Source organism: Sinocyclocheilus rhinocerous, unplaced genomic scaffold (genome assembly GCF_001515625.1).
Source record: "Sinocyclocheilus rhinocerous isolate Xijiao unplaced genomic scaffold, SAMN03320098_v1.1 scaffold127, whole genome shotgun sequence".
Classification (NCBI taxonomy): Eukaryota; Metazoa; Chordata; class Actinopteri; order Cypriniformes; family Cyprinidae; genus Sinocyclocheilus; species Sinocyclocheilus rhinocerous.
Genome location: NW_015664685.1, coordinates 97,358 through 120,116, shown reverse-complemented (window position 1 = coordinate 120,116; position 22,759 = coordinate 97,358). Strand labels below are relative to the sequence as shown.

General features: G+C 35.8%; 3 protein-coding genes and 1 long non-coding RNA gene across 5 annotated transcripts in view; 1 reads left to right on the top strand and 3 right to left on the bottom strand.

The window, feature by feature from the left end:
- cldn15b (claudin 15b) overlaps positions 1–4,839 on the top strand; it is a 7,696-nt gene extending 2,857 nt beyond the window's left edge. Inside the window, exons 2-5 of the mRNA XM_016541179.1 lie at positions 2,753–2,917; positions 3,796–3,877; positions 4,107–4,217; positions 4,406–4,839. Coding sequence (XP_016396665.1) covers positions 2,753–2,917; positions 3,796–3,877; positions 4,107–4,217; positions 4,406–4,526 — 479 coding nt within the window. The 3' untranslated portion in view covers positions 4,527–4,839. The remainder of the gene's footprint in view (positions 1–2,752; positions 2,918–3,795; positions 3,878–4,106; positions 4,218–4,405) is intronic.
- A 944-nt stretch (positions 4,840–5,783) lies between these two features.
- LOC107730357 (uncharacterized) lies at positions 5,784–7,453 on the bottom strand. The gene is made up of 2 exons (XR_001638672.1): positions 7,412–7,453; positions 5,784–6,215 (listed from the first exon to the last, which is right to left on the bottom strand). It is a non-coding gene; the product is annotated as an uncharacterized LOC107730357 (long non-coding RNA).
- A 1,101-nt stretch (positions 7,454–8,554) lies between these two features.
- Positions 8,555–10,868, bottom strand: naa38 (N-alpha-acetyltransferase 38, NatC auxiliary subunit). Of its 2 annotated transcripts, XM_016541100.1 has the most exons (4): positions 10,655–10,868; positions 10,231–10,399; positions 8,827–8,986; positions 8,555–8,721 (listed from the first exon to the last, which is right to left on the bottom strand). In XM_016541100.1, the coding sequence occupies exons 1-3, from the start codon at positions 10,697–10,699 to the stop codon at positions 8,871–8,873; spliced, it is 330 nt and encodes a 109-aa protein (XP_016396586.1). In that variant the 5' UTR covers positions 10,700–10,868; the 3' UTR covers positions 8,555–8,721; positions 8,827–8,870. The 2 variants fall into 2 exon arrangements, with proteins under 2 accessions (XP_016396586.1, XP_016396585.1); XM_016541099.1 differs by having other exon boundaries at positions 8,555–8,986; positions 10,655–10,866.
- Positions 10,869–12,825: 1,957 nt separating this feature from the next.
- On the bottom strand, positions 12,826–16,720 carry sat2b (spermidine/spermine N1-acetyltransferase family member 2b). The gene is made up of 6 exons (XM_016541102.1): positions 16,418–16,720; positions 16,288–16,339; positions 16,105–16,188; positions 13,479–13,580; positions 13,368–13,408; positions 12,826–13,202 (listed from the first exon to the last, which is right to left on the bottom strand). The coding sequence occupies exons 1-6, from the start codon at positions 16,478–16,480 to the stop codon at positions 13,029–13,031; spliced, it is 516 nt and encodes a 171-aa protein (XP_016396588.1). The 5' UTR covers positions 16,481–16,720; the 3' UTR covers positions 12,826–13,028.
- Between the last annotated feature and the right edge of the window lie 6,039 nt (positions 16,721–22,759).

The following is a 22,759-nucleotide window of genomic DNA, read 5'->3' as shown; positions in this document are numbered from 1 at the left end:
ACACCACGTGGTGTAGTTCGTTTATTGCCGGTTCTAGTTCTAGAACTGCCCCTGAACCACGTGGTGTAGTTCGTTTATTGCCGGTTCTAGTTCTAGAACTGCCCCTGAACCACGTGGTGTAGTTCGTTTATTGCCGGTTCTAGTTCTAGAACTGCCCCTGAACCACGTGGTGTAGTTCGTTTATTGCCGGTGAAAGATTATGTGTATCTTTAGTCAGATGCATTTACGTTGGGACTGTGCCTCGGATGCAATCAACAGGAAATGTCTGTAAATGTGTGAACCAAATGGTCCATAAAGTTAGTATAATAAAGGAACAGCATTCCTCAGGAACTTCTTGTAGATTGCAGGATCTCTACATGTGAAAGTTCAGAAGATTTAGCAAAAACAATATTGAAAACAAGTAGTTTCCACATTTTTCCACCTATGTGCACAGAGAGAACAAGAAAACGGTTGGGATAAAAGCACATCATACTGTATCGTATTGTTGTGTATAAAAACTTTTAAACTAAAAAATAAAAATAATAATAACACTTAATAAGGGTAGGGCTAACACTTTATAATAACTTTGATTAATAAATCATAAACAAACATATAATGCTTAACAGATCATTAAAAATATATATATTCAAATAGCTAAAACATGAGATAATGTGCTTGTGTTTACTAATAAACTAAACTGTCATGAATCCGGTTCGTGGTTTTCCTTCTGCTTGCCACCAGAGGTCACTCTTCTGTTACATTGACTCTCACACTACACAGACTGTTACATGTCACTCCGGACTACAGTTCCCATCATCCATTGCACTGATTATACACACACAGCTGCAACCAATCAAACACACTTTATAAGCCTTGGGCTTCCTCTTTCGGATCACCGAGTATTGTCTGCGTTTATTACTCTCCTAGGGATAGCAACTTTACGAAGCCATTCCGTGTTTCCGGAGTTTAGGACAGTCAGTCCTGTTTGTTTCCTGTTTAACCTGTGTCTTGATTCTAGCATGGTTTATCTCGTCCTGTCTGATCTCTGCCTGCCCTGGAATTATCGCCTGTCTGTTGGATTACCCGTTTGCCTTGCCCCCTGGATCACATTCGCCGCCGATCGACCTCCATCTGTTTACTGGACTACTCGTGTGTCTTGCCCGTACCATACCTGTTTGCTGGTGTTCGACCCTGCCTGTGTTTTGACCATGTCTGTGAATAAAAGCTTGCATATGGATCCGCATGCCTCTCATCTCCCGAACGCCCCGTTACATAAACATTACCTAATGATTAACAGATAATTATTTAATGTAAATTAAAATGCTTATGCAAATGTCATTAAACTTTTAATTCATATAATCATGCACATCTTGGAAATCTTCAAATTATTTTAACAGATTTTAACAGATGTTATACAATTATTAAAAGCTTTTGTTAATGTACAACAGTTTTGCTGCTATTGGGGTGTGATATGGGTAAGATTTGGGACACGCTTGGTGGTATGGGTAGGTTTAAGGGTTGGTTAAGGGGTCAACAGTGTACAGGAGTCAAATGAAATAATGAAATGGCCAGACCAGAGATCTAAACCCAAATGAAAATCTCTGCAAAATCCTTGGCGACAAAGTTATGGCCAAGAAACCCACTACAGTTACCAAACTATGGAAGAGACTGGAAGAAGAGTGGACCAAGATCACCAAGATCGCAATGCGAGAAACTAGTGATATCCTGCAGCCACAGATGTGCTAAAGTCATTCAAAGCAAGGGCCTCTACACTTTCTACTAATTTTTGACAGCTATAACCCTCCAAAATTTTAGCTGTAATCTTCTTTTGTGCTACAGTGGTTACTGTTCTTTAATTTTGATCACTGTGTTTCCACAAATTAAAGTGTTTTTTTGTTGTTGTTGTTGAAATTCTCTGGTTATTTTGTAAAACATGTTAGTAGAACAGAATATTCCTTCAAATTTTGAGTAATGAAGATTAACAATATTTCAGAAAAAAAAATCATTTTTAGACTGTTCTCTTATTTTGATCTCCACTGTGTGACCTTTAAAGACTGTGATTATGAGTAAATGAATAATATGTTAACATGAATAGTTTGTAAAGTGATTAAAATTACTAATTAAGCAATTTCTTCAACATTTGTAAATGTAAAAAAGCATTAGGTAATATTTGAACTTAAATGTAATTACATTTGTTAGCATTCAAAAGTACATTAATAAATAAACTTGTAATAATTGTATAATTTTTGTTCCAGTTATTTGTAGATTTTTTAAAACGGCATGATCATATGAATTGAAAGTTTAATGACTTGTAAGTTTAATCATTTGTAAGCATTAACTAATGATCCGTTAAGCATTATATAATGTTTGTTAATGATTTATTAGTGAAGTTTTTAATCATTGTAAATCATCTGTTAAAATCATTTTCATTTTTAAAAAGTGATATGAATTGAAAGTTTAATAACATCTGTTAACATTTACATTTGCATTAAATAATGATCTGTTAATCATTAGATAATGTTTAATAAGTACATTATTAAGCATTAACAATCATATTATCTCATATTTCTAGCCAAAAAGGTAACACTTTATTTATTTTCCTCATTTAGTAGAGACCAGGGAGTGCTGTACACTATAAGCAGAAATATGGTTTGGGTTTGTCATAACATTTGTGATCAAGAGGAAAAAAATAAATAAATTAGGAGCCTCTCCAAAACCACCAAGCCAATCAGCTGTCAGACTTTTTGTAACTATTCCTTCTCTTTTTTCTCAGGTTATATCCAAGCATGCCGTGCATTAATGATCACATCTATTGTGCTGGGCACATTCGGACTGGTGGCAACTCTAGTGGGTATGCAGTGTTCCAAAATAGGAGGGGAAAATTACGTAATGAAGGGTCGGATCGCTGGGGCTGGAGGTGTCTTCTTCATACTTCAAGGTAAGAACATCACCAAATTACATCATTTACTGTCTTAGCACCTGTCATATAGGGGAGGTTGGGGTTAGTTGTGATACTTTTTTTTCTCAGGTCGAGGTACACTGCACAGAGCACACAGAACCATTGATGAGAATAACAGCAAACCACAGTTGTGGTCAACATAATTTTTTGTTTAAGCAATTGTGTAAAATTTCTCTATGAAGCATGAGAAGTTCCCTTTTCCTCTCAGTTAAAATCTACCATCATTATCTAACTGAGTCTTGTATGAAAGTATGTCAGTTTGGCATTTTTATTTTGTTTACCAAACAGCTACATCAAATATGTTTGTGTGGTTTTTTTTTTAAGCACTACTAGAGAACTGCCTTTACTTAAGTAATGTCAGGGTTCTTTTACAAAAAGAGCTGGTTAACACTTGGATTAAATTTGTTAACTTTCATTCATTAGATTTTCAACTAACAGTGAATTTATTTTATACAATATACTATATTTTATATAGCATTTGTTACTAGGTAAATGGTAACCTATAAATACACTATCTAGGGTAATGATAATTTATAAATATACTATTCATTGTTAATTATTGTTTGTTCATATTAGATTAATGTATACAAACTGCAATGTTAAAAACATATTAGTACGTAGAGGGTAACATTAACCAAGATTAGTAAACACTGCATAAGTATCGTAATGATACCCAATTAAATATTGTTCATGTTAATGAACTGAAACTTGTAAAGTTTTACCAAGAACTATAAAGATTATGTTTTCATAATATATACTGTATGTCTTCCAAAAGGCCTATGATAGACTGTCTTGGTAAGAAGCATATGTGATTAAACCTTTTGCAGTTTGTCCCAAAATTAATGTTCATGTTTCAGGTCTGTGCACGATGATTGCAGCGTCTTGGTATGCTTTCAATATCACTCAGGAATTCTTTGACCCCCTTTATCCAGGAATAAAGTAAGTGGAATATAGAGTCTTTATCTTAGTATGTAGAACTATTAGAGAAAATATTAAGACCCAAAGAATCAGTTTCTTTTTCTTAGTTCATCATATTTGTGAGAGTTTTCTAATTAAGCAATATCAAATGAGTAGGAGCACTGTTTCAGACAAAATTGGCCAGTCATAAAAGATCAGCAGTCTTGGAATGCCGCTGCGGTGTAACGTTTGATGTGTCCTATGTCTTTAGGTATGAAATCGGAGATGGGCTGTACATTGGTTGGAGTTCGGCCACAATGGCTTTATGTGGTGGCAGCTGCTTGCTGTGTTCCTGTGGAATTCGCAGCCCAGAGGACAAAAAGTGAGTTTAGTATGCAACACATGCCCTGTTAAAATGACACTTTATTACTAACCATTTCAGAAACTCTGTATTAGTAACCTGCCTAAGACATTGTACGGACAGTGCGGCAGCAGGTGACATCAGTTGTTTGTTTTTACAAATGTCTGTGTTTACAATATTTTTTTTTTTTTTTCATTTTGTTTGTTTAGATCACATCTTCAGAACTTCAGATCATACTCCTACCAGCCTCAATCCAGACATATGGTTCAGACGGTCTCTGCAACATCCAATGTCCCTTCCAGCCAATATGGACTCAATGTATACGTGTAAGAAACTTACTGAATACCTGGGATCAACAAAGTTACAGACATCACAAAACAGAGAACACACCATGCAAGACCCTTTTTATGCATTATGGTCAGAATCTGCTATAAAGCAGAAATGTCACATTTCTAATGTAAATATTCTCCGATGTTTACTGGAGAATGGAGCCATGTAAATAGGTTATTGTAATTATTTCTGAGATAAAAAGTATTCGCATGGAGTAAATTGTTGTTGTGTACAAGAATTTGCAAGAAAAGAGCAGGGGGTCTTTGTTGAGACAATTTTTTTTTTTTTTTTTGAAAACACTTAAAAATAGGGGTGGGAGAAAGAAAAATATTTTTCCGATGCATCTATTTCAGTAATTTACTTTCTTAATGCTCTACGAATGCATAATTTATGCCGTCAGGAATGCAGTACATTTTGGACACATGACGCTTACTTACAGACCGCTGCTTTAAAATGCTCACATGCGCTTTTGTGTGCTCATTCTGAAGCGCAATTGCGGTATGAGGCACTTGCACCTCAAAATGCTTTTATTATATGAAAGTACACAGTCAATTATGTTTTCTTGACAGGACAAAACATCTGATATGCTAAAACAGAGCTGTGCATTAAAATGTGTGAATGCAGCCTATTAGACCTGCCTCTGTCTGATGTCATCAGTCAGCAAACAGCAAAAAATGTTTATAAAACTAATATAACTAATTTAATAAAAATGCACATATACATTTTATATTCATGGTCAGTAAACTCATTAAATAATAAGAAACAAATGTGGATCAAAACCATTTTGGAATCGGATCTGATCGTGAGGTGCCTGAAGATTCCCACCCCTACTAAAATATATTATATATCTTTTCATTTTACGTTAACTTGGCCATTATGTTGGACCAGGATGTTATTTAGATCAGCCCTTCTTTAAATTAGTTAATATATTCATGTAGTGATAAATAATTATGATGAATTCTATAGAAAACTAAACATTTTCCTAGAATTTGTTTTATTCTTTTTATAAGAAGCATTTAAATAACGTACTGTGCTGATACATATAATGTATTAGCACCCTAAATCACTCTTGTTATTTCAGCACGGCTGAAATATGCTGTTCTGTTTACATATGCAATAATAATACCAATAATGAACTAATACATTTAATGCAATAAAGTCTGTGGCCTGTGATGAACTCTGTGAATAACCTCTGCTGGTGATTTGAGGTTACGAGGGAAAATTAGTGGTGCAATGACAAGACAAATATGAGAAAGATTATGAAAGATGTCTCTTATTGAAAAATTAAAGTGTCAGTATTTACACACAACGTGCACCACTCACATGCAAGCAAACACACAAACAAAAAGGTACAGTTTACATCATGTTGTTATTATTCTTGTTTCAACAGAGGACCAAACCACTGTGTATGGAATTGGAGTTCCCTGAAAAATAAGGAAAAATCCATTTGGGGTGAATAAATCCAGCTAGAGTGGATCTTCACTGCCATCTCTATATTTGCAGACAAAATGTGTGTGTGTGCAAACTACATTCTCTGTAGTCCATATGGTGACCCCAAAAGCCTCTAAAGTTGTCAGAGTCCATGGGTGGTCATCTGAAGGCTTTCAGATTCCACTTCTATAGAAACCACATGATGGCCAGGGATCATCGCCAGTCCCAACACTCTGGGCTCACCTTGTGAGAAAGAATCTGTGCAAATTTAGATAAAAAGACAAATCAAGAGCTGTAGACTCCCAACTCAGTTCCCATTTTTGATGTTACTGTTGTTATATAAGTAAAGCTACACTTTACGTATTACTTCACACAAAAATGAAACTTTACTGTAAATTTACTCACTCGCAGGCCCTTTGGGAGTTAAAAAAGCAGATACAGGCAACACAAAATTAATATAGTGTGTTTAAGTAATACTGCGAGATACATCCTCTTTTTCTCTGACATTTTATGGCCAGGATTTCAAAATTTCCTAAAATATCCAGGTTTTGGCTTAGTTTTCCTGTTGATGTGCTCTCTACAGTCCTCAAACATTGAACACATATCTGCATTGCTTTGACCGTTCTCTGCAGATCCCATCTTCTTGCCGCCATGATTGGAGGATTATGTACAATGCCTGCACCCTATTGGTCAAAATACTTTCAGTCACTACATTTAGCAAATTTGAAAACAACAAGAAAACAAAGCAAAAAAAAAAAAATGTTTTGCCAATTTAGAAATCCCGACCGGCACATGTCTGGGAACAAGAGGGCATATGGTAACCCTATCCTGATGATATATTGAGGTCTTAAAAAGTGAAATGACTTGTCTGTGCAAGAAACTGAACTCTGCTGAAGAAAGTCGGTCACCTACATCTTGGATGGCCTGAGGGTAAGCAAATTTTCATTTGTGGGTGAACTACTCCTTTAAATATGAAATATCATTAGTAACTGCACTTTTTCGTGAAATACTATAGTATTTCACAAATACAGCATCACCCCACTACCAAATTAGGTGGTGATGATCTGTTGAAGTCTGAAGCCTTGCCTCTCCTCAACAGACTGAATCATTTTAGAAGTTTCAAAGTATCCATAGCAGAAATAGTTTGTGGTAAGTCTTTGATAATTATTAGATTGTAGTTCGAATTCCTGACAATATACAGCAAAAGTAGACTTGCATAAACAAGCACTACTAATAACAGTAAAATAACTTGACACTAAAGCAGGGGTGTCAAACTCAATTCCTGGAGGGCCGGATTAATTAAACACACCTGATCCAACTAATCAAGTCCTTCAGGCTTATTTGAAAACTACATGGTATGTGAGTTGGAGCAGGGTTGGAACAAAACTCTGCAGGGCTCCGGCCCTCCAGGAATTGAGTTTGACACTCCTGCACTAAAGAGTAATATTGAGTACCTAAGTGCTGATAAAGCATAAGGTGTGTGTCCAGGGTGCTCTGGGTACCTGTGGATTTGTTATTGTAATTATTTCTGAGATAAAAATTATTCGCATGGAGTAAATTGTTGTTGTGTACAAGAATTTGCAAGAAAAGAGCAGGGGGTCTTTGTTGAGACAATTTTTTTTTTTTTTTTTTGAAAACACTTAAAAATAGGGGTGGGAGAAAGAAAAATATTTTTCCGATGCATCTATTTCAGTAATTTACTTTCTTAATGCTCTACGAATGCATAATTTATGCCGTCAGGAATGCAGTACATTTTGGACACATGACGCTTACTTACAGACCGCTGCTTTAAAATGCTCACATGCGCTTTTGTGTGCTCATTCTGAAGCGCAATTGCGGTATGAGGCACTTGCACCTCAAAATGCTTTTATTATATGAAAGTACACAGTCAATTATGTTTTCTTGACAGGACAAAACATCTGATATGCTAAAACAGAGCTGTGCATTAAAATGTGTGAATGCAGCCTATTAGACCTGCCTCTGTCTGATGTCATCAGTCAGCAAACAGCAAAAAATGTTTATAAAACTAATATAACTAATTTAATAAAAATGCACATATACATTTTATATTCATGGTCAGTAAACTCATTAAATAATAAGAAACAAATGTGGATCAAAACCATTTTGGAATCGGATCTGATCGTGAGGTGCCTGAAGATTCCCACCCCTACTAAAATATATTATATATCTTTTCATTTTACGTTAACTTGGCCATTATGTTGGACCAGGATGTTATTTAGATCAGCCCTTCTTTAAATTAGTTAATATATTCATGTAGTGATAAATAATTATGATGAATTCTATAGAAAACTAAACATTTTCCTAGAATTTGTTTTATTCTTTTTATAAGAAGCATTTAAATAACGTACTGTGCTGATACATATAATGTATTAGCACCCTAAATCACTCTTGTTATTTCAGCACGGCTGAAATATGCTGTTCTGTTTACATATGCAATAATAATACCAATAATGAACTAATACATTTAATGCAATAAAGTCTGTGGCCTGTGATGAACTCTGTGAATAACCTCTGCTGGTGATTTGAGGTTACGAGGGAAAATTAGTGGTGCAATGACAAGACAAATATGAGAAAGATTATGAAAGATGTCTCTTATTGAAAAATTAAAGTGTCAGTATTTACACACAACGTGCACCACTCACATGCAAGCAAACACACAAACAAAAAGGTACAGTTTACATCATGTTGTTATTATTCTTGTTTCAACAGAGGACCAAACCACTGTGTATGGAATTGGAGTTCCCTGAAAAATAAGGAAAAATCCATTTGGGGTGAATAAATCCAGCTAGAGTGGATCTTCACTGCCATCTCTATATTTGCAGACAAAATGTGTGTGTGTGCAAACTACATTCTCTGTAGTCCATATGGTGACCCCAAAAGCCTCTAAAGTTGTCAGAGTCCATGGGTGGTCATCTGAAGGCTTTCAGATTCCACTTCTATAGAAACCACATGATGGCCAGGGATCATCGCCAGTCCCAACACTCTGGGCTCACCTTGTGAGAAAGAATCTGTGCAAATTTTGATAAAAAGACAAATCAAGAGCTGTAGACTCCCAACTCAGTTCCCATTTTTGATGTTACTGTTGTTATATAAGTAAAGCTACACTTTACGTATTACTTCACACAAAAATGAAACTTTGCTGTAAATTTACTCACTCGCAGGCCCTTTGGGAGTTAAAAAAGCAGATACAGGCAACACAAAATTAATATAGTGTGTTTAAGTAATACTGCGAGATACATCCTCTTTTTCTCTGACATTTTATGGCCAGGATTTCAAAATTTCCTAAAATATCCAGGTTTTGGCTTAGTTTTCCTGTTGATGTGCTCTCTACAGTCCTCAAACATTGAACACATATCTGCATTGCTTTGACCGTTCTCTGCAGATCCCATCTTCTTGCCGCCATGATTGGAGGATTATGTACAATGCCTGCACCCTATTGGTCAAAATACTTTCAGTCACTACATTTAGCAAATTTGAAAACAACAAGAAAACAAAGCAAAAAAAAAAAAATGTTTTGCCAATTTAGAAATCCCGACCGGCACATGTCTGGGAACAAGAGGGCATATGGTAACCCTATCCTGATGATATATTGAGGTCTTAAAAAGTGAAATGACTTGTCTGTGCAAGAAACTGAACTCTGCTGAAGAAAGTCGGTCACCTACATCTTGGATGGCCTGAGGGTAAGCAAATTTTCATTTGTGGGTGAACTACTCCTTTAAATATGAAATATCATTAGTAACTGCACTTTTTCGTGAAATACTATAGTATTTCACAAATACAGCATCACCCCACTACCAAATTAGGTGGTGATGATCTGTTGAAGTCTGAAGCCTTGCCTCTCCTCAACAGACTGAATCATTTTAGAAGTTTCAAAGTATCCATAGCAGAAATAGTTTGTGGTAAGTCTTTGATAATTATTAGATTGTAGTTCGAATTCCTGACAATATACAGCAAAAGTAGACTTGCATAAACAAGCACTACTAATAACAGTAAAATAACTTGACACTAAAGCAGGGGTGTCAAACTCAATTCCTGGAGGGCCGGATTAATTAAACACACCTGATCCAACTAATCAAGTCCTTCAGGCTTATTTGAAAACTACATGGTATGTGAGTTGGAGCAGGGTTGGAACAAAACTCTGCAGGGCTCCGGCCCTCCAGGAATTGAGTTTGACACTCCTGCACTAAAGAGTAATATTGAGTACCTAAGTGCTGATAAAGCATAAGGTGTGTGTCCAGGGTGCTCTGGGTACCTGTGGATTTGAGGAACTCTTGTGCAGATCCCAGGATGACGTTGCAGTCTCTGTCTGTGCACAGGAAGAGTCCCACCAGCGTGCGCCCGTCTGTCATCCGGATCCTCATGCTCTTATTGAGGAGGTTCTCCAGCTTACACCGAGCGAGCGAATAAGCAGACGCCTCCACCTGAGACACAACATATAATTTACATCGACCACAGAGATAAAACATATTAAATTAATTGGATCAGCATATTTAACCACGTCACTGTTTTCCTTTCAAATGTAATAATCGTATATCATAAAGGTTTGATAACATCAGAAGTATTCGATTAAAAATGTGATACTCATGAAGCGCCGACATAAATTCATCATAGTGCTTACTAGCATTAGCTCGAGCGTTAATATTTCACTGGCCCCTTATGTGACAAAGTATTCAGACCTCAGTTTGCATTTCCGTGCCGTTCTCTTCGCTTTCTGTTGCCATTTGAGCCTTCTTGGTGTTTAAATCTTTGTATAAATGCGAATCAAATGGAAAAGAGATGGCGAGTTACTCAAAGAAGCAATCTTCTTCTTCTTTTTTTATTGGCGGCTCACATTCTTAAAAAGAGCATTACTGCCATCTACTGTGGGTTATGGAGCGTCTCGCTTCTTCTTCTTCTTCTGGCTTTTTATGGCGTTTGGCAAACAAACAAAAAGGTGCATTCCCGCCACCTACTGAGCTGGAGTGTGATTCATTGAAGGAACAGGAAGAAAGACTAAGCTGAGAGAGAAAAAAACATTAAGGAAAGGACCACTAATAATAAATCGGCTTCTAAATCCTCTTAAACAGATGCACCTTTCTTAAATATTTTATTAATGCTTTATATACTCTATAACTTTCCAATCCATTATTCAGCAGTTTTTTTAAGTGTAATATTTCCTATCCCCATTTCTTTTAACTCTTCCACCAGAATTATCCTTTCATTTTGATAAGCAGTGCAATATATTAATACATGCTCTACAGTTTTTGCTAATCCACATAGACTGCAATTCCCAAACTCATGTTTGTTCATTCTATACAGGGAATAATTCAGAGCTGTATGCCCAAGGTGAAGTCTGGTAATGATTGTGTCTTCTCTTCTACTGCGACGACTTCCTCTTTCACCACCAATTTTATTTTGAATCTGATAAATATGTCTTCCTCTTTCCTCCTCATTCCATTGTATGCCATTTGCCTTTTATAGCTGTTCTAATTATAGCCTTAACTTCTTCTTTACAACGTGGAATATTCAGTTCTATAGAAGATCATTTCTGGATCTTCTCTCACCAGATCTATTAGGACTTATGCTGGTTGTTCAGCTCTTCCATCTTATATATAATACTGTATATAGCTTCTTTAATTTAAATTCATTCCCTGAAACTCCAGTATGCACAAGAACCCATACAAACTCTTATTTACATTATATGTAATATCTGAAATATTTCCATCAAAATATCTTCGTTTCAATCTGTTGAGCATCCAGACTTAATAGTAATATTATTAGTAATTCAAGTTAATAGTAATTCTCCTGTAAACACTGAAACTTGATCTGATTTCCTTTTTCACTCTCCTTGGGATGATGTATGCAAACCCACACTTGACCTTTCCCTGCATCTTTAGACACATCTGTAAAAACCTGATTATAATGTTCATACTTAGTCCGTAAATACTCCCTTGTTAACTCTGCCTCTAATGCATTTTGACCCTTATCTTGTCATGCTTCCAATAGGAATAAATCAACATTTGGTTGTGTTAAAATCCATAGAGGTATTGGTGGTAATATTAAACTGGCATAATATTGCACTCGTTTAATTTCATATCCTGCACCAAATCCTCAATGATCCACCCAAAACTATTAATTGTTTCTATCCTATATTCCTAACATGTTTCTAATACCTTTTTTTGTTGGGGGATTTTCCTTCTGACCTTTTAATAGCATCTCCCCCATCTCCACCTGTAATGCTGGAACTGGAGAAGGAGGATAGGCACCACAACAAATCCTTAATTCTTTTGACTTTTTGATCTTATTTATATGTGTACTCCATGTAGCTTTCCTGTCAAACCACATACCCAGAAATCTTATCATTTTAACTTGTTCTAATTCCTTATTATATAATTGTAGGTTTAAATCTCTATTTATAGATCATTTAATCTGCTGTAAATATGATGTATAAATGAAGTAACAGTGCCCCAGGTGAAATGGACGCACCGTATGCACCGCTGTTTCGAAGCCCTCGAAAAACCCCACAAAGGACATCTTCTGGTTAAAGTAGTGTGAATGCAACAAGACAGCAGCAAAAATATGCTTCATAAAGCAGTGTTTCAAATGCGATTATCACAGGCATTCATCCTGTTCACTTATAAAATAAGGTTTTCAGGTCTGGGCTATGTGCAGGCCAGTCAAGTTCTTACATTCTTACACATTGTTTTATAAATGTTGCTCTGCGCACAGTGAATCAGAAGGTTCAGTTTAATTACAAAATGTTTAGGGACAATTGCAATTTCAAGTTGAGGACAGAAGCTTGAAATATTCCAACTACTAATTACAACAAAAACAGTATTTGCAAGATGTATTTTAAAGATGTCAAAATTACTTTGCATTGAACATTGGCACAAAATTTAACATTAATTGAAACATTAATTAGAATATCATTATCAACATTTTTATTGTTCTTGTTTCAAGATTTTTTAAACCTTTTCTAAGATTGAAGATATAGTATTAAAAGTTAACATACAAAGCAAAACTATTCACTAAGTATTCCTTAACTAAACTAGTCACATGTCTTAATGGTCTTTAAGGTGCTTCCAGTCCTAGATTATCCAGAGCTATTCCATGAAAGCGGAGAAAATGCCATCCCTCTTTAGCTGTGAGGTCCTCTGCACCTTTAGACAAATAAAAGTCTAGAGAGGGCTTGTTCCAGTCTAGTACAGAGAACTGTAAACGCACACAATGCTGCTCTTTGGCCACCTATAAAGTGACAAAAACTACATTTACCTTTTTACATTAAAACCATACGGATCATTCCTTGTTTAACCACAAAATACCATTAAAAAATTTAAATATCATAATGCACAGATTTATGCAGATAATATAAAACTACAGATTAAAAAAGAAATAATAATAAAAACTTACTTTGGCAACAGTTGCCATTAAAGCCTTTCCAATGCCTTTACCTGTAGTGTAAGCAGAGATGACCAATGAGTTCTGCATTTTGGATAAAACTAATTGATGAAGTATACACACCTCTGTACTCTGGCATCACATACAGATCTTCCATATACACAGTCCTCCCTTTCCAAGTGCTGTATGTATAGAAGAAGAGAGCATAGCCAACCTTGGTATGTCCTGTGGGATGACAGTTTCTCTAAGAATACCGTATTGGCCCGAATATAAGACGACCCTGATTATAAGACGACCCCCCTTTTTCCAGATGTACCTTTTGGAAAAAGGCTTTTTAAAAACCAAATCTTGTTTTTTCTCAGTAAAACACATTTTGTCTTCAATTATTTTCATATTGCATATTTTTCCTATTTTAATTTTTGTTTTGAAAGTATGGTAAAAACTGGTAAAATGTACCAACACTCAAATTCAAAAAATATACACTTTTAAAAAAAAAAAACAGGTAGCCCATCTGAATTAGGACATTTAGGCTATCCATCTAATAGTAGCCTACCAAAATCTTATTAACAGTAGAAGTTAAATCTTACTGTAGTCTTCAAATCTGGGTACTGTCTTAAGTTTTAAAATCACAGAGGGAGTTTGGTTAACGTGACAGTCACGACTCGCGCAGCTGTAAGGTTTTCTGCTTCTTTTGTTTTTACTCGCGATCTTTACAACACGCATTACATTACGTATTTCATGGCACACTCGTTTTATGCGTATTTGGCGTCACCTAGTGTTGTGGGTGTATTATTGACATGTCAAAGTCTAGACCCTGAATATAAGACGACCGCGTTTTTTCAGATGTATTTCCAAGAAAAAAACATCGTCTTATATTCGGGACAATACGGTACTTGTGAAGACATAAATATAAAGTCTTAAACCCTCATAATACTCCATTTACTGTGGCTGTTAATTACTAAGGAGTTAAAAGGCAGTAAAACTGTAAATTCATGCATCCATCTCATGAAGGCGTGACTTTTGAGCTGTCATAGCAACTGAGATTAATTACTGCTGGGGGGCGCTTTCGTTCACAGTTCCTTGCTGGTGGAATGATCTTCTTCCCAACCCTATCCGGAATGCCAAATCCCTGACAATATAATATTCAAGAAACACCTGAAAACTCACCCTGCTGAAAACAACAACAACTTCTTTCTCTATGCTTTCATTATTCCTTAATCCAACCCTGTTCTGGCTTGCACTATTCCGAACGATGTCTGAAGCTTGGTATTACTAACACTTCTTGTGTTTATTGCCTCTTTATGATGAATTGATGGTTGTATTCCTCATTTGTAAGTCACTTTGGATAAAAGCGTCTGCTAAATGAATAAACGTAAATGTAAATGTAATCAGCAAAGATCTTTCTTGGTGCAACTAATTCTGACAAAAATCCTAAAATATCTGGTGAAAAGTAAATAAACTACATTTAATATAATAGGTTATTTCAGGTAGGGTGGCCATATGTGCCATTTATACGGGACACGTCCTGGCCAGGATTTTTATATTGCCTAAAACATCCAAAGTAGTTTGACCAATAACATGCAGGTATTGTACATAATCGACCAATCGTGGCGTGGCGCGTCGCGCGTGAGAAGGTGAGAACAAACAAAGCGATGCAAATATGCGCAAGTGTTGGTTTGTTCGGTCGTTCGACATGAAGCTGCGCACTGATCATTGTATGACACCAAAGAACCGCAAGAGCGATTTAAAAGCATAAGGAGCCGTCTGCTCTCTATAGCTCGTGAAATAATGCCATACAACCATAGGCGGAGCGTGTGTAAGGCTGGGGAAGGCTTAGCCTTAGACTTGGGGCAAAATGCCACTAAATTGGACAAAAATGCCCCTGCACAAACAAATGAAATATATTACGTCTGCTGCTAACAAAGTGAATATGAATAGACAGTGTCGATTGCGGAATCAAATTAAGATCTGCTCATGTTGCACCGTATTTCATTTTAGGCGTTTTACAGTGTTGCGCATTTTAACCAATCACACACAATTCTGTTGAGCTTAGGAATGCAATGGCCAATCAGAGGCGTTCAGATGAGTCATCGTTGAAACTCATCAGTTTTGTTGAGTGCGCGCGCGTTCGCTGACTGAATTCCGGACTCTTGCGAATTCTCTCATCATAAACAACAAAGCGCAGATGTATGTACAATGTAAGTAAGAGATTAATTTCACAGTGTATACAGCTTCAGTGATTAGGATAGTTTTTTGTTTTGTTTTTAGAGTGCCTAAACTCGCAATAGGTCAATGTTAGTGATGTCACTTTCTATATAATTTATTCGCTGTTTGAATAACCCTGGAAAGGAAACGTTATATAATTATCAATTTCTAACGTTTTTATTAAATTGTAATCACGTTAAAATACAAATTCAGTCCCATTAAACATTTTTTTAGCCTACATGACACCCATGACTGGTTCTTGCCTAAAAAGACGGGTTTATGATGTTTAATACATTTGGCTGCGTTTAGCCTTCCTGGAGTTGGTTCACCCTCCGCCTATGCATACAACGATCGATCTGCACAGAGCAAACAGCCAAAACCTGGATATTTTAGGCAATATAGAAATACTGGCAAGGGTGCGTCCCGTAAAAATGACCCGTATGGTCACCCTGTTTCAGGTAATCCATTATAAATTATTGTTGGCCATATTCCTGCTCTGTTTTCTCTGGATATTATGTGGTTTTGGTCTTTTAGGAGTCATTACCATCTTTAGACTTGTGCTCCTCAGGTACCTCAGCTACAAGACACTGGTAAAAAGGATTGGGGCCAAATCCATCCCTTTCCAACTCTAAGAGAAAACAAACCAGTAGAGTCAGACATAGTAAGAAACATGTGACTTCATTTTAACTTTACTAACTTGAAATGGATCAGCTTATTTAAAAATAACCTTTATGGGATATCTTCACTTGGTCGGGCATCTTTTCATAAACGGCCAATTCCTACAATAAAACATTCAAAGATAATCGAAAATCCTTCTGCATTCAACACAGTTTAACAAGTTCTGAATGGCGTCTCACCATAATCATGCGCGCTATATCTTTACAGTCTTCAGGTTTGGCTGCACAAATAGTAAACCTCATTTTGCATAGGCAAACAGCGTTTCCTGATTTCCTCCACTACCTTTGATCAGTGGACAATTTTGCACTAAAAAGCCGACTGTACTTACTCCTCAGTCCAAGAGAGACGGAGAAGCGTCTACTTGGAGAGACGTGTTCAAGAGCGTCATATATCACAAATTTTGCGCAGCCTCTATCGGCAACCCATCCTCAAATCACTACTGCTTGTCTCGTCATTTTACTTTTCATGCTTAACGTTATAGAATATATTATAGAAATAAGAGAAAAATACAGTAACATTATTAATGGCATGACATGGGGACAATGGACAACGTGAAGCAGGGTGTTAATTTCCCGGTCCTATTCATAATCAACTGCAAGTTTTTATATCTGTCTGTCTCGTGTCCCGCGGTGTTGTACAACTTATGCTGTATTGACAGTTCACCCGAGCCGTGCCATTTGGATTTTTTTTTTTTGTGACACTTATCGGTTTGCATGCAGTAACATGCAAAAGAAAGGAAAGGGTTACAGTGACAGAAGCATTAATAATGTATGTTCTTGCATCGATAATTAAAAAATATAACGTTAACTGGATATGAAGACACTGCATGAATTATTACAGTTAAAGCTTAAAGGTGCACTAGACCCCTTTTCAGTTAGTAAACAATGTGACGTTTTTCTGTGGGTGGAGCTTAGGTGGAGGCAGAAAGATTCCCCTGACCGCTTCACTAACGCTAGATATGAAGTTTTGGTAGCTTATTTTTTAACAATTACCGGAGAAAATCCGATCCGAATTTACCTGAATAAGATCACTCACTGTCCGTGACAGCAATTGTTATTTGAAAAAGTTAACTTTAATGGACGATACCAGAATGGCCGACACATACACACTCACTCAATGGATGGACGATATGACAGGATTACCTCCGGTTGAGTGACTCATATTTACACCAACCTGATAGAGAAACCTAACGGGTATAATAGAGAGAAACTCATCTGTGTCTATCCAGTCATGAAGCTGTATATATTTCAGTGTCAGCAGGCAACTATTTATACAGCTACATGAGAGTGAACTGGGCCAAAATACAAAAAAGTTAAACATTTAATGTGATGGATATATTATTTGAAGATGTATGTACGTAATGGCCAAATAGTTATTTTAAAGTATACCTCTTGTAAATGGTTTACAGTGACATTACAGTACATTTACATTACTTTACATACAGTACATTTAAAGTAAGAGGTGAATATTTTCTAGAAATAAAAAATCCAGAAACTGCAAATTTTCAACTTTCTGTACTTGATTATTCTTTCTTACCAAGTTCTTAAAAATTCCAGCCACAATCAATCACAATGTATATACAATTACAGATGATTAGGCTTATAAATCGTCAGTTTGTTGTTTTACACACATGCACACTGACATTCATACACGACATTTTTTTTTTTTGTTTTTTTTTTGTCTGGCAATGGCAGCAGGTATGCGATAAAATTTCATATTGAAGCCTGTAATCCGTCGATTCTGGCACCCAGCATCACAACAAGATGATATCTTAAGCTCCTTATATAGCTGACTCTGTGCTGGTTTGAATTGGCCGCTTACAGCTTTCCCTTTCTCTCGAAGTAGATCAGGTGAGTTTCAAGCTTTTAAAAATCTTTGTTTATTATCATACATGAGGCATCTACAAAAGTTCCTGTTTTCCTTTTAATTTGTTTGTTTGTTTGTTTATTCTTCTTTGGTTATTATGCTTAATTTTTGGCTTTATGGTCACCATTAATGATATAGATCCTGACTGAAAAATGACATAAAAATGTACATATGCCCCTCAGACTGAAGCATTAAAAGTAACCATTAGGCCTACAACAATATATCTCCGGTGTACATGCTGTGTATTCACTTAGCTTAACTAAATGGAAAATGAATGCAGTGTGGGTAGATTTATAAGACTAATTAAAACTTATATATCAACTACTGATAAAATAATGACTGTACAACAAGTTGTAGGCCTACATAATGTTATTAAACGGATAGTTCACATAAAATGAAAACTTATGACCAATAACTCACCTTCGAAGAGTTTTTCTTCTGTTGAACATTAAAAAAAAGTGATTTAGAAGAATGTTGGTAACTGGTAGTCATTGACTTCCATCGTAGGAAAAAAAAATACTGTGGAAGTTAATGGCTACCAGTTAACAGCTTCTTCAAAATATATTTTTTATGTTCAACAGAAGAAAGAAACTCATAAATGTTGACAGAATTTTCACATTTGGGTCAACTATTGCTTTAACATTTAGAATGGAATAGAGAGTGAAGAAACTATTTATTTGAATGGAGAAAACTGCTGAAAAAATGCCACACAATTTTATCAATCCATAAAAACTTTTTGCATGTTTACATTTGCATGTTTACATTCCACATTTTGTATCACACTCCAGTATACTTTATTTACCTTTAAAAATAACAGAAACAGTGACTCCAACATTTTTTTCAAATATTGCCTTTCAAGTTCAATGATTCAAAGTTAAATGATTCAATGTTTTTTCTTTCATCTTTGTATTTACCCCCCCCCCTTATGTTATCTAATGTTGTCATTATTTTTCTAATGTTATTGTTGATTGCCATTAGGAGCTGAATGTCAAAAAAAGCTTGTACTACTGTTTCAGCTATTAAAATAGTTCAGTTTGTAATGGAAAAGTGATTATAAAAGTGATTATGACACTTGTACGCATCGACTGAGTATTTTAACAACTGAACACGTTTATTTGGCCACATATGGATGGAATATGCAGGTAATTAGTACGAAAACTCCTAAAATAGTATTATAAAAGTTATAAAGGAGCATGGGTGCTACCTGGTGGATTTTGATGGTACTACACCTCAGGGGTGGAGACCTTGTTCTTTTCTCTATTTTATATTTTATTTGATGTAATCACCGCGATAGATAGTCGTAAATAAATATAACATAAAGGCATAATAAATTAAAATATGAAAAAAAAATTATGTATGAAGATAGAAGTATAAAAAAGAATCCCCACAGGTTTGCATGCGTAAGTCATTTATTTCAAAGGTGGAAAATAACTACAAACAAGATTTAAATGAATGAGAAATGTGCATTTTGTCAGTTTGAACAAGAAGCACTGCTCCACCAAAAAAAGGAGTCTGTTATAATGGTGGAGTATGCATGATGGCATTCAAAGATATTTATCTAAATTTTTCTTTTTTAGTATAATAAATTATTAATATTTTATCCATATTTTGTAATAAAATATCAACACATTACTTTTAAAACAATTAACACAATATACATATATCAACCACAAAACTTGCTGTATACACAATTACAAAAATGATTGCCAATCAATGTCATCTCTCTAACACACTCATTCACCTTCACCAGGAGATCAAGTTCAATTTCAAGTGCTACTGCTCACTATCAAGGTCCATATAGCACCCAGAGATGCTTTAATCCACCAGGGATGCCTGACATTCACTACAACGGGGGTCCAGCCTGGATGCAAGGCCAAATGATGAGACCAGAATTGGTCAAATGAATAACAGCACCACATCCAGAAAAGTGAGGCAGTAGGTTTCACACTGATTTTATTTTATTAATAAAATATCAAAATATCAACACATTACTTTTAAAACAATTAAACGGCAACATATAAACATATATCAACCACAAAACTTGCTGTATGCAAAATTACAAAAATGATTGCCAATCAATGTCATCTCTCTAACACACTCATTCACTTTCTCCAGGAGATCAAGCACCCCGAGATGGTTTAATCCACCAGGGATGCCCAGTAGCCCCTCACTGTAGAAGATCCAGGGGGAGTCGTTACATCCACATCCAGGGGGTGGAGATGGGTAGGTGGGAGGATCCAACCTCGCCCCCTGGATCTTGTGTCTTTTTGATGAGACCATCATTTGTACAGACCACCATCACAGCCAGTGAAAAGATCACGTCTGCTGTTGTTTTGTTTGTTTCTTTGTTTGTTTTTTATTAATGCAAGAAATGTGTCATGCTTATGTCATGTCATGCTTATGTTCTGTTTTTTGTTTTTTTAAATTAATTTAAGAAAAGTGTCATGCTTATGTTCTGTTTTTTGTTTTTTTAATTAATTTGAGAAAAGTGTCATGCTTATGTTCTGTTTTGGTTCTGTTTCTGTGTTCCCTTGTTAATCTGTATGAAAATTACAACCAAAAGCCGCACAATGTGACATCGAATCAGTGTTACGATTTGTGATTTGTGTTGCGATAAAATTAACAACAGATAGCACCAGTAGCTCACAGAGTGGAACCATTTGACGTCATTGAAATAATGGCACCCCCCCATAGTCCAAAATATGTTTAAAACTATGTGGATTTTTAAAATAATGTAAATCTTTCATGGGTTTTCTACTACATATTTCAGTAAGGGGCGGATTTAGTGATTTGGGAGCCCCAGGCAAAATATATGAATAGGGCCCTATGTATTTGCACACATTTACAAATTTAGCCTTGAGGTTCCTTTTTTGTTGTGATGCTTGCTGCTGCATAATGGTATTATGTGTTGTGGCCACAGTTGTGTCCAGCGTTTCTACATTTTTCATGTACATGTTATAATGGCTTTCTTTCATGTTGCAGACCACGAAATAGCAAGGGTGTATTTTCACATTGGTCTGAACAAAAACTGCAGACGTGATTATTGAAAATGCACATCGATTCTCTGCCAGCAGGAAGTGCTTTTGGAACATCAGAAATACAGCGGTTTCCCCGGTAACGACTGTAAACAAAGCAGCGCTGCGTCATAAACGCTACTTTAGCAGATAAAATGAAAATGCCATGGAAAGTTTTCCGAAGACAGTCGGTTCCCTTCATTCATTCATATAAAAACTTGAATTAGTGAGAATGAGAAAAGTGAGAAAAAATATAGCCTATATTGAGGAGGAAAGTTCACTGATGACTGTGATGAGTTACCAGCGTAAGCCTGTGTGCCAAAGGCTGTCTAATTCTAAACTTTAAAATACACTTATTTTAGTTATTTTAACTACAAATTTAAATGAAAATGAAAAAAAGAATGAAAAGGAAATTATACATTTACACACCTAAGGATTATATCAACCAAACAAGTAACTGCGTATGTGTCCTCTACTTGGGTTCTTATGAATAAGTAAGCAGCATTTAAATCAATAAACATATAATATGCACTGTTGCTCAATATTTAATTACAGCTTCAGATACATGATATTTTCATTTGCTACAAGCAGGATACACGAGAAGTGTGTTCAACTCGGACACGCAGACGGTTGTCGTGGTGATAAAAAACGTAAAAAGCAACTGTTCGCATGTCTGCGCTTAATGTGCATCTCGTAGATGAAAAGCATTTTAGGGGGCCCTTAGCCTTTGGGGGCCCAAGGCGGTTGCCTACCTTTGCCTAATGGGTAAGTCCGCCCAAGAGACATCATTTACGTAATATTAAGCCATACAAGTCTTAATACCCGGGGTTCCCTTTAAGGTTCATTTTTTTATGTGATGAGATCTGTTTCTCCAAATAAAGTTGAAAAGATTTTTATCTACTTCCTTAATTATTAGGAGCTTCTAGTGAAATAGAAGGATAGAGCAGACGAGATAAACATTCAGTTTTTGATAAAAGAATTCTACCGTTCATTGACAAGTCCCTGATTAACCATAAATTAAATATATTTGTAACTTTTTGAAGCACCGTTTGAAAATTAAGCTGACCCCTTTCCTTTTCATCTTTGCATATTTTGATTCCTAAATAGATAACGACATTATTTACAGGGATGCCAATAATATCAAGAAATTGACTATTTTTCAGAGGGAACAACTCACATTTCTTTAAATTTAATTTTAACCCTGAAACCAATGAAAACTTATTTAAACAAACACATTTTTAACTTGTAATGAATCTCTAACAAATATAGTTGTGTCCTCTGCCAGTTGACAGCATTTTATTTCTCTTGCTAAAATCCTGATTCCTTGAAAATTATATTTGTTAATGTAAAGAGTCATTGTCTGGGTTACAAGTAAAAACAAAAAAGGGAGATATCCCTGCCTTATCCCTCTTTCTAAAAAAAAAATTTAAAAAAAAACTGGGGGTAGTGCTATTTATAAGTTTTACTGAGCAGTAAACAGTAATAATTGTTACGAGGCTGACGAGACATGAGACGTGCGTATCCAAATGCAAGGCTTTATTTATAGACATGGTTAGAGACAGGCAAGGGTCAGAAAATGGCAACGGGTATATAGAGGGCAAGGCACAAGAATATTCCTAGGGCTAGCGTGGGTCTATCAGA